Source organism: Callorhinus ursinus, unplaced genomic scaffold (genome assembly GCF_003265705.2).
Source record: "Callorhinus ursinus isolate GAN/ISIS: 27379988/994484 unplaced genomic scaffold, GSC_fseal_2.0 scaffold8, whole genome shotgun sequence".
Classification (NCBI taxonomy): Eukaryota; Metazoa; Chordata; class Mammalia; order Carnivora; family Otariidae; genus Callorhinus; species Callorhinus ursinus.
In genome coordinates, this window is record NW_027397070.1 from 30,131,479 (window position 1) to 30,143,340 (window position 11,862).

Sequence of the window (11,862 nt, forward strand, 5' to 3'; positions counted from 1 at the left end):
CACTAGAGGAGATAATGCTAAACTGATGATATTTAGTGCAGTGCGGGGACATGACTTCATGCCACTGTAATCCTAAAATAATTTTTTAAGTCTTATTCTCGTTTCTCTTTGTTGTGGTATGGCTTATAAAATACATTTCATCAATTGTAAGAATTCTCCCCCTCAATTTATCATCTCTGAAGTCTGGATGTGTCTTAGAGTCTCTGGTTACAGTTTAGCTGTATTTTAGTAGCTACATAAAATACCAGGCGTGAGGGCGCCTGGGTGGCTCAGTTGGTTGAGTAACTGCCTTCGGCTCAGGTCATGATCCTGGAGTCCCAGGATCGAGTCCCGCGTCGGGCTCCCTGCTCAGCAGTGAGTCTGCTTCTCCCCGGACCCTCCCCCCTCTCATGGTCTCTCTATCTCATTCTCTCTCTCAAATAAATAAATAGAATCTTTAAAAAAAAAATACCAGGTGTGAGATGCAACATTAATGACTTCAAAGAGGTAAAACGTGATTGATAATTTTTGGTTGTGTTATTTCTTACCCAGAAAAGCAGAATGTTAAGTTGTGAGTTGGTTATAGAGATTCTGGAACACTTATTTCCGTGTATAAGGTTTTAAATACTTCCTTAAATTAACTTCACGGGAGTTAAAACAAATGCCTAGAAATGTATGACTCTGTCCTGGAATTCCAGTATTAAAGGTGCTGGTAACTCTTACATGTAAAGAAAACAGGAATCTTTGCAAATCTTTTAACTTTTAGAATCTTTTAATCTTTTAGTTCTGTACTAAAAATGTATTCTCCATCATTAGACAAGAACAAAACCACTAGCCTTACATTTTTCTTTTCCTTAAAGAGAATATGATGACTTAAGAATTGCCATTCTAATATCTTAGGTAAAATTCCCCATATGTGTGGAAGTTAATATTAAAAAGAAAATCCCCTAATTTCTACCTTAACTGAATCAGCCTTCTATCTACTACTAAGGTTTCCATGTACTTTTAGATATTCTGTTAAAATAACAACTTTTTTCATGAGATAGGTTTTGTTTTAATGAAGAATAGTTTTAGGAAGTTTAATGAACAGTCCACAAAACAAAATTTTATAGCCACATTTTTTAAATTTATTTAAAAGAATTTGATTAGGGAAAAGTTACTTTGTGGTACTAATTTAAGATTTGCTCTTTGGTAATTCTTAGAATTTTTCTTGTTCTTAAAGCTCTCTCTTTTAAAAATAGCTTAGAAAGCATGTAACTATGATGGTGTGTTTTGGTTATAGTTGTGACTTAGCTCTCTCGTCTTGGCCGACCAAAGAACCATCTCTTTGGCTTCTTCTCTGGTCATTTTTATTGCTATCACTAGTGAAAGAAGAGATGAAGATTAGTATAATCTTAATTTTTTCGATTTCCACCTTTCTTTAACCCCTTCCTATATCCAGCAGTCAGAATTCTAAGTGACAGTTGAGACATGAACAGTTTAGTTACATAAAAAAAAAAAATCAGTCTTTTTGCTCCATGGATTTTTATCTGGGAGGAAAAGATTGAGCTTATTGAAACAGAAACCAGTGATGGTGCCAAGTTGTTGTTTCTTTAGGTGTAGGAAGCAGAAAGACAACAAATACCAGGTAAGATAACCTGTTTATACATTAAAGAAGGGAAGGCTCCATGTGGATATAAGCCTGTATGATAATCCCAATGATGCAAATAAATCAGTTACTAGGATCTCATTTATTCAAAATAAAACTTCTGGGGAGGCAGGGTTCTGAGTTATCCCCCCTTTTTTTTTAATAGCAAAGGAGCAGCATTTTTATTCTTACTGTAGTAGATTTTTATTGAGTAAAAACTATAGGAGTAGGAAATTTTTTCTCTTTGCCCTGTTGCCTGTTTGCCTGTTTGTGTTTTATTGCAGAAGAATTTATTATTTATTATTGTATAAAATGTAGTTTTGGAAATTGGGGAGAACAAAATTGGATTGGGTTAGGCCAATATATAAAGTAAAAAAGGTTGGATGGATGCTCAGCTGGTCACTTTTCTGCAATTGAGTATTTGATAAGCTGATGAGCAACAGTACATGTTAAACTAACTTTGTTAAAGGAAATTAATTTCATTACATGTTTACATGCTTATGAATTGAGTATATGCTAGATGCTGTGCTCCATGCTGAAGCTACAGAGATGAATGAGACTTGGTTCCTGCCTTCAGGAATATGGCTTCTAGTGTGAAGATAGATATGTAACACAGAAAAGTATGATGAATAAAATTTTTGAACTGTGGTACAGCATTAGAGGAAGAGATAATGAATTCTATCTGAAGGACAGTGAGGGTGAAGAGGTACCACAGAGAAGGGCCTGCCAAACTTGCCCAACAGCTAAAGGGAAATCCAGGCTGAGGGAATACAGTGTTAAAAGTCATAGCGGTGTGTGGCCAGACTGGTGTATTCAGAGTTAGTTGGCATGTTGTAGAAGTGCAAAGTATGCAGTGTAAGGAGTAGAGAAAGATTGGCTAAGGCGTGATCATGAAGGACTTTTTGTGTGCTGTGTATGGACCATGAACTTGATCTAGCATGTTGGTAAATCCCTGAAAGATATTGCAAGGATGAATAAGTGTTTTGTCAGCATTTTAGATCACTCTGGTAACAATGAGGTATTTGAATTTGTGTGAGGGAGAAGTGTGTAGGATTAAAGGTATAATACAATAAGTGATTAAGGTGCAGATAACTTGGACTTAATAGTGTTGTCTTTTTTTAATTGAGATGTAATTGACATAAAACATTAGTTTCAGATGGGCTTATGTGTAGATAATGTGAAATGATCACAACAAGTCTAGTTAATAGTTAACATCACCATACACAGCCACAAATTTTTTTTAAATCTTTTTTTTTTTTTTTTTTAAAGAGATAGTGTGTGTGTTAGCTGGGAGGGAGTGGGGAGAGGTGGTGGGGGAGGGACAGAGGGAGAGGGAGAATCCCAAGCAGGCTCCACACCCAGGGTGAAGCCGCGATGCAGGGCTCAGTCTCTCGACCGAGATCATGATCTCATCTGGAATCGAGAGTCCAATGCTTAACTGACTGAGCCACCCAACTGCGCCTGTTCAATCTTACGTGAGATGGCCATCATCAAAAATAAAGATGGACAAAAACCCATCTTGGTGAAAGATTTGTAAACTTCTTGCATGATTTATTTTCATAGTTTATAAACCTGACTTAATATACTTTTGACAGCTCTGTCTCCTTTCTGGTGATAGGGAAATTTTTCCCATTGGGAAGTTCTTCCTGTATCCCTCACAAAATATTCCTTATAGGCAACAGTCAGAGAGAAGAATGGTGTGGTACTGTGATATTTGAGATGAATGAAGCCGAGGGCCTAACCTAAGGCATTGAAGAAAAGGGGGTTAATTTTAGAAATATGTAAGAAGTGGAGTCTTAGGACTTGGATTTGGCAATGGAAAAATTAATAGTATTTGTGAAAATGGTTATAATAAAATTGGGGGGAAAGTAAGAAACTAGCACAATTAGGAGTACAGGTAGGGAATGGGATGGGCAGAAAAAATGTTCAAAGCAAAACACCTGAAGCCTGTTTTGGTAGGCTGCTTAGCTGCCTGAAGGCTTGGGAATGCTAAGGAGGAAGCCCCTCTTCTGGATACAAAATAAATTATAGCAGTGGGGACTTTTGTGTTTCTGGGGAGATGCTAGAAGGGAAGTGGTTAGAAGTAGGGGTCAGCTTACATGTCATGTTTTAATGCCTTGTAAGGCATTAAATTCTCCTTGTAAGGAGAATATATTCATGTGTTGCTCCTGCAATTTATAATCAGTTTTAAAACATTCTATATATTGGTCTAGGTGGTGGTCACATAATATCTACATGTTAAAAATTAATTGCTTTGTATACAGGATTTTTGCACTTGCCCATATAAATGTTATACCTTAGTTTTTAAAAAGTCAAAAAATCAATTTAGAAGAAGAAAGAACAAAGTCTCCTTCCTCGTCTTCAAGGCTTTAGAGCCTTGGATTTTTCATATTTGAAGAATGGAATTGACATAGAATTAAGGCACATTCTCTTCTTTATTCTTAAGATTTTCTTTTATGGCAATTAAAAACTAATTTTGCTAGCTCATAGTATACTTTGTCTTTTTTTGTGTCTTTTGTGTAGCTGCTTCTCTTCTGTCTTGTGTTTTCTGAATTAAATAATTCTTTAATTATTAGCAGTCTTCAAGTGTAGAGCACCTTCCTAAATTTTGGATCTAATTTAAACAAGTTTCATAGAATTGTATTTTTAAACTAGTTTTGCCTCATGCAAACTTAGTAAAATTAAACTTTTTTCCTTTTTTGGGTGATTTTTATTTTAGCCTAATAAAGATGTTGTGGAACAAATGGAAAAATGGTAAGACTTTTTCTTATTATATTTTAATGACTCATTTCTACCAAATTTGAGGTAACAGAATTATTAACTATATTAATCTAGATTCTTAAAGTGCTTTTTGTACTTCATAATGGAAGAAGGTGGTATGCTGTTGATTGGTTTGATTTGGGATTACATTAGGTTTGTGGTGTTAGGTGTGGCAATGATTTTATTTATTTAGGCTAGCCTAAATAAGCAGGTATTACTTGAACACATTTTACTTGTAAAGAAGTACATTTAGACCATGATCAAAGATCCTCAGAAACCTTCCTAGAATTAAGTTTATAAGAAATGAGGGACACAGGAGTTGATTGATAGAAAATATTTAGCAGTGATAGCATTTACCTTGAAAAATAGTTAATATGTTTTAAATTTATGATTTCAGTATTCAAGAAAAAGATGAGAAGTTGAAGACTGTAGAAGAACTACTTGAAACTGGACTTATTCAAGTGGCCACAAAAGAGGAGGAACTGAATGTAAAACATTTTTGTACATTTGTTTTCCTTGTGGTTTGTCAGTGAACATGAAGGGGATTACTGTAATTTAAGATTTTTCCCATAACTTTTTAAAACTTATCCACATTTAATGAATATATGATACCTTTTTTCCATTAAATTTAACATTTTATTAGGAATACAAAAATGCATAGTTGATTGTAGCATTCATTGTCTTAATGAAATAGATACTTTTTTTTTTGGTTTGTAAAAAGCTTCCGCACCTCCACCATGCCCAAATGATAACTAACAGACTTCATAAGTTCATGAAATAGTATTGGAGGTCAGGGAAAGGAGAGACTCCAGTTCTGTTTTGTGATTATCATTAGTCCTGACTAACTTGATTAGGACAGGGTTGCTGGCAGAAATGTTTAAAGATGTATTTGAGTTTAGGGGGAGAAATGACTTTACAAGTGGTATACTCTGTGCTCTTGAGGTTGTGGAAACATAAGTAAAAATACTTGGGATAAATGAAATAAATGGCTATCTCTAGAAGTTACAGAATTGCAGACGTGTGACAAGGGCCTTCCAGAGAGGGAAAGAAGCAGCTAAAGAAAAATGAGAAATTAGGATATTTTTGAAGATAGCTAATTTTTTAGAAAGTAAAAGTGTATTGTGCTTCTGTATCTTTGAAAAAGGCAATAAGAACAGAAAATTCATCTCTGACGAAAGAAGTTCAAGACTTAAAGGCTAAGCAAAATGATCAGGTAATGTATTCAGTAGATCCTGCAACTATTCTCTTTTAAACAATGCACAAACCTGTTATGTTCATATACAGGAGGTCTGTTGTTTATTTCCTTTCACCAGTGTGGAATTTGTCAATCATAGTTTTAATCTGTGAATGATCAGGGACTTGATTAACAGTACTAGAAGCTGCAATTTATTGAATGATAGCTGTATGCTAGCCACTGGGTAGAGTACTTTAGATAGGATGTCATTGCTGCTTACTGAAGTAATAAAAGTTTTGAGTGTACAAATATAAAGAAAGACTCTTAAGTAGCAGTAGAAAAAGCTATCCGAAATAGGCAATTTCCTAGTTGTATTTTCTTCTTATCTGGTTAGAATTATTAATTGTAACATGTATCTGTTGATTTTTCTTTTGGCCTACACTTAACCATCAGTAGCCTTAAAGCTACTTTCAGAGTACTTTTAATTTTCATAATTATAGCATTAAAAAAAAAAACCTAGAAAGAATCAATTCCTGGGTTTACTGTTCTCATTTGGATTTTGGTATAGTGGAAAATTTAAGGATAATATACTCCTCTATTTCTGAATTCATTTATATTTTGAGCAAATTACTAAGTAGGATACTTTCCTATTTCCAGGTTTCTTTTGCATCTCTAGTTGAAGAACTTAAGAAAGTGTAAGTAATGACATTTTTAAACTGGTCTTTCTCTTTTGGTCCATTTTCTTAGTGCTCATAAATCTTGTTCTGTGCAATTTAGACAGCTGTATGTTAGTTTAACCTTCACTCTAGATTTTTTACTGATGGATTAAGGGAATTTAGCTGTGCTTTCCTAGTGCAGTGTGATTGCTAAAACATCTATTTCTATAATTGATTCCATTCATTTTCTTAACTTATGGCATCACGTTGTTAATTTTGTTTCTGCAGTAAGAACTATTGAAAAAAACAACCAGGTTATACTGGATATAGAGAGCATGTATCCTCTTCTTGAACTCTGTAAATTTGATGCCATAATTGTGTATACGTTCTGCCACTGCTTTCAGAACTCTGGAAGCCAGTATTGTTGAGAGAAACTTGATTCTTCCCAGTATTCTTCAGGGTGCAAGCCTTAACATTCTCTGTGCACTTTTGAAGCAGGTCACCTGCTTCTCTTTGTGTGTATCAGCCTTACCCATCTGGTATTTACTGATTAATTCTCATTTAGGAATACCCCCCTTTTTTTCTTAAAGAGGGGGTGGGCAGGGGCAAAGGGAGAGGGAGGGAGAATCTTAAGCAGGCTCCACACTTAGTGCTGAGCCTGACACTGGGCTTGATCTCAGCATACTGAGATCATGACCCGAACCAAAATCAAGAGTGGTATGCTCAACCGACTGAGCCACCCAGGCACCCCTCTAGGAAGACTTTAAGGATTTTTTTCCCTTCTTATCTGCAAGATATGTTGCTGTTTTACTTAAAATGGGAAGAGTTGATTTGGATGACCCCTGTTGGTGCTGTTTTTTTATGTCTTGGTGGATCTTGATGATTTCTGTTAAAGTTCAATACTGCATTTCTTCATCTAAGGATTCATGAAAAGGATGGAAAGATCAAGTCTGTGGAAGAGCTTCTGGAAGCAGAAGTTCTCAAAGTTGCTAATAAGGAGAAAACTATTCAGGTATTGGGAGAGAAAACTGTGTTGGGTGTTTTTTTTTGTTTTTTTTTTTGTTTGTTTATCAACTTTAGTGAATATCATTTAATTTCATGTGTTTGTCTGTACATTGCATTTTATGTCAATTTCTGTGTTTCCATTGTCCAATCCTGTCTGTTTTGTCATTGTCAAGGATTTGAAACAGGAAATAGAGGCTCTAAAAGAAGAAATAGGAAATATCCAGCTTGAAAAGGCTCAACAGGTAAAAATCCCAGAGCCATAGCATGACAGATTTCTTAGTGTATGTGTATTTATGAGCTATTTGGTTTTTTTTCTTGTTACTCAGAAAAAACTTTTAGTAGTATGCTGTAAGTATTTTGGGTTATGTACTTTTATTTATTTATTTATTTATTTATTTATTTATGCTTGATTTGAGAAAGTGTTCTTGATATTTTATTCAATATATTTTTTAACTTTTAAAGATTCTTTTCTAGAAAGTTTTCTGTATTAATGTTTCATTTTAGTTTGCCAACTTAAACACAAAACAGTTTGGTAAATCTTTTTTTAACCTTTTTTTTTAATTGCATGGATTAAAATGTTTTGTTATAGACTATGTATTGCTCAACCTTTGCTTAGAGAACAAAGTACAAACTTTGTTGGGGGATTTCAGAGGTAGCCGAGATTACTGGGCATAGATGGGTTTTGGTGAATTTAATCTGATAAAGCTTCACTGAAAAAGGAGTGAGATTGCATGGAAGTGAGGATTCATCCATTCATCCAAAGTTATTCAGCAGTATTTCCTGAGTTCATTCTACTTGTGAAAGCACTGTGTTAATGATTTAAGATCATGTGTTGAAAGAAACAGTGGTATTATGAAAAGATCACAGTTCTCTAATATAGACTGAGAGGTTAGGAGAACCTGAGGAACTGACATTTAAGCCAAAATCTGAAGGAACTATGAGAAGACAGTGGTGGATAAAAGTTGCTGTTGAATTACTGTGTATGGTAAAAAAAAAAAAAAAAAGGAGCACAATGTTGAGTACTGTTGAGTAGATAGATGGCTTTGAAGACTGGAAAGAAGAGCTCTGATACAGTAGAGAGGTATATGTACAGTTAATACTCTAATTTTCACAACTTTAGAATTATCACATTATTTAGACTTATTCATATTTTTGATTTGTTATTCTTACTGTCATTTGAATCAAGAGAAGGCAGAATCCAAACACCTCTCATTTTGGCATGAATAACTCAGCTAAGATCTTTGTAATTTGAAGTGTACACATTTTAAAGTTTATCATAAAGCTAAAGGTCAATTAAATGAATTATAAAATTGCTTTTTTTCTGCTTTTTTCTTTGTATTTCAGTTATCTATTACTTCTCAAATTCAGGAGCTTCAGAACTTGTAAGTACCATTTCTCTCATTTCCCTTTAATATCTCTTTTCCACAAATTAAATACAAGTATGTACAAGTCAAATACAAATCAAGTACAGTTATAATGAAAACAGTTTCTTTTTATTTAATTTCGAGTAGTATTTTTAGGAATATGAAATTGTATCTCAAAAAGTTATGGTTTTAAGTTTTTCATTAGGATTTAACTTAAGCTTTTTGATGGGAATGGGGATAGAGTGGAAAGTCTTATTTTTCATAATTTATAATCTGAATATGACCTCAGACTGAGATGTTGCTCTTTGCCCATTTTAATAGCCACTGTGAAACTGACTATATATTTCATAGCCAAACCAGAGGTAATAAGCGATCTGAATTTGCTGGTATTGATTTAAACAGGATGATATGGGGTGAGAGTAGGGCTACCCTAATTTATTCAATATCTGGATCTGCAGTGATAGATGGAACTCTTTTCTTTAATCATCCTATACCTTTTTTTTTTTTTTAAGATTTTATTTGAGAAAGAGCACACAGAAAGAGAAAACACAAGATGAGCAGGGGGAGGGGCAGAGGAAGAGAGAGAAGCCGACTCCCCGTGGGGCTAGATCCCAGGACCCTGGGATCATGACCTGAGCTGAAAGCAGGCACTTATCTGACTGAGCCACCCAGGCGCCCCAATCGTCCTACACTTCTTAGTTTATTATCTGCAACCTAAAATCTACTTCTCCAGTCGCCAGTAATTCTGGTTGTATAGTTCTGTAATATTTTCACTGATAGTTCTTACTAACTTATTTTCAGATTAAAAGGAAAGGAGGAACGGTTGAATACCATGAAGACTGTTTTAGAAGAGAAGGAGAAAGACCTAGCTAATCGAGGGAGATGGTTACAGGTGAGAAGTTAAAAACAAAAGTAAACACCTTTTTTATACTTCAATATCAATTCAATTCATACCAATTCTTTTTCAGGATCTTCAAGAAGAAAATGAATCTTTAAAAGCTCATCTTCAGGAGGTAGCACAACGTAACTTGAAAGAGGTATAGTATAAACAGATTACCAGCATATTACATAAAAAATGAGTTTCTTTTTTACCATGCTAGAAAATAAAGAAGTTAGTATCTTCTCTGAGTTTACTTGCCATAAAAATTATTGTACCATAGTTGTGTTGTTGATAAAATAAGTTAAATTTTATCTTTGTCAAGTCTTTTGCCTGATTTGTCAACCTAAGCCTAAAAGCATTTCCTGTCCTTTTTCAGATTGACTCTTAAACTTAAGTATGTGTGTTTAAATGGTATATTAATCTGTAATCCTTTAAGAAATGGATATAGAAAATTCAGTTAAATAAAGTTCATTCTATCTTTGTTTTATAAATGGCCTAATTTTAACATATAATTATGTTTTTATTTTATTGGTGTTTTGTATATAGTATACGTACTTTGTAGTTTGTAGTACCTGATCTTTTTGATGTTAGAATTAAAAATGTGAATCTGTTTCTTAGGTATGTTCTGCATCACGATTTGAAGAACTTGAGACTGTGTAAGTATAATTTTAGCTAGCATTTTAAAAGAGGAACTTCTCATTATTTTGCAGAATGTACTTGAATATCAGGATGAGTTTCTTCTTAGTCATTTCTTTTTTTTTTTTTTTTTAAAGATTTTATTTATTTATTTGAGAGAGAGAGAGAATGAGAGATAGAAAGCATGAGAGGGAAGAGGGTCAGATGGAGAAGCAGACTCCCTGCTGAGCAGGGAGCCCGATGCGGGACTCGATCCCGGGACTCCAGGATCATGACCTGAGCCGAAGGCAGTCGCTTAACCACTGAGCCACCCAGACGCCCTCTTCTTAGTCATTTCTTATTAAATTAGGAAAAAGTCCAGAGGCAAATAAGCTAATAACTTTCTTTTGGTATAATGAAAGAGTCTCTTTCAGTGCTTTCAGATACCTGGGGACTTTATCCTTTCCAAGCCATTCAAACCCATCAACCAGAAGATAATCATAGTTGTAACTTTGATGAAGATTATTGAATCTCTAAGAAAGTAACTTGATTATTGAGGAGAGTGGTATCTGTTGTCATACCAGTTACTGTGCTAACGAGTAAAAATAATTGAGTCTGATCAACATAGGAGGTATCGGTCTTAATAGATGTTCATCCTAGAAAATTTTTGTCTAAAAAAGTCTGTTCTCTTAATTTAAGCTAACTAAATCAGTTCACAGTGGTGAGAAGGATATCTGGACTTCCATCTATTTGGCATGCTATAGAATTATTTTTCAGAGATTCTGCTGTGATACCATCAATCTTTATGGATGTTTAAGAAGTAATGCTTTGAAACTGTGTCTTTAAAAGTAAGACATTGAGCATATTAGGTCATTGTCTTTATGAAGACAAAGGAGATGTCTCTAGTCTTGACACTAAAATTCTCATTTGTACAGCTAATTGTTTACCATGGGGGCATTGTATAATTATCAAGGTATTTTGTTTCATTTACTATAGCTTAGAGACACATTTCTGGCCCATTTGTAGCAGGTATATAATTCATTAAAGTATGTTATTTTAAATCTATTTCTGCATCACAGTTTTCTTTTTTAAAAAAGTTAATAGGGGCCCCTGGGTGGCGCAGTGGATTAAGTGTCTGCCTTCAACTCAGGTCATGATCTTAGGGTCCTGGGTTGGAGCCCAGGCTTGACCCTCTCCCTCTGTCCCTCCCCCGCTGCTTGTGTGCTCTCTGTATCAAATAAATAAAATCTTTTGAAAAAAAAAAAAGAATTTGGTGGGGGGAGCAATTTTAGGTTTACAGAAAATTGAGAGAAAAGTACAGAGTTCCTGTTTTCCCCCACCCCCACCCTGTTTCTCTTGTTATTATCTTGCATTAGTATGGTACCTTTATTACAATTGATAAACCAGTGTCTAAATATTGTTAGTAACTAAAGTCCGTAGTTTCCATTAGGGTTCACTCTTCTGTGGGTTTTGAGGAATGTATAATAACATGTATCCATCATTACAGTATCATACAAAATAGTTTCACTGTCCTAAAAATCTCCTGGCTCTACCTATTCATCCCTTCCTTCTTCCAGCCGCCACCCCCACCACCCCCAATCTCCGGCTACCACTGATCTCCATAATTACTGTCTCCATAATTTTGTCTTTTCCAGAATGTCTTATAGTTGAAGTCCTACAGAATGTAGGTTTTCAGAATGGCTTCTTTCACTTAACAATATGTATTTAAGTTTTGCTGGGGTTTCCCCCCCAACTTGTGTGTGTGTGTGTGTGTGTGTGTGTGTGTGTGTGTGTGTGTGTGT

The 11,862-nt window shown here is 34.7% G+C and overlaps 1 protein-coding gene across 9 annotated transcripts in view; it reads left to right on the forward strand.

The window, feature by feature from the left end:
- Window positions 1-11,862, forward strand: part of KTN1 (kinectin 1) — a 117,384-nt gene that overhangs the window by 74,067 nt on the left and 31,455 nt on the right. For 5 of the 9 annotated variants that reach the window (XM_025869977.2, XM_025869978.2, XM_025869980.2 and 2 more), the window contains exons 19-28: window positions 4,326-4,360; window positions 4,764-4,854; window positions 5,511-5,579; window positions 6,198-6,235; window positions 7,118-7,208; window positions 7,375-7,443; window positions 8,546-8,583; window positions 9,367-9,457; window positions 9,534-9,602; window positions 10,064-10,101. In XM_025869977.2, coding sequence (XP_025725762.1) covers window positions 4,326-4,360; window positions 4,764-4,854; window positions 5,511-5,579; window positions 6,198-6,235; window positions 7,118-7,208; window positions 7,375-7,443; window positions 8,546-8,583; window positions 9,367-9,457; window positions 9,534-9,602; window positions 10,064-10,101 — 629 coding nt within the window. The remainder of the gene's footprint in view (window positions 1-4,325; window positions 4,361-4,763; window positions 4,855-5,510; window positions 5,580-6,197; window positions 6,236-7,117; window positions 7,209-7,374; window positions 7,444-8,545; window positions 8,584-9,366; window positions 9,458-9,533; window positions 9,603-10,063; window positions 10,102-11,862) is intronic. The other 4 variants (XM_025869979.2, XM_025869983.2, XM_073895248.1 and 1 more) reach the window with 1 other exon arrangement.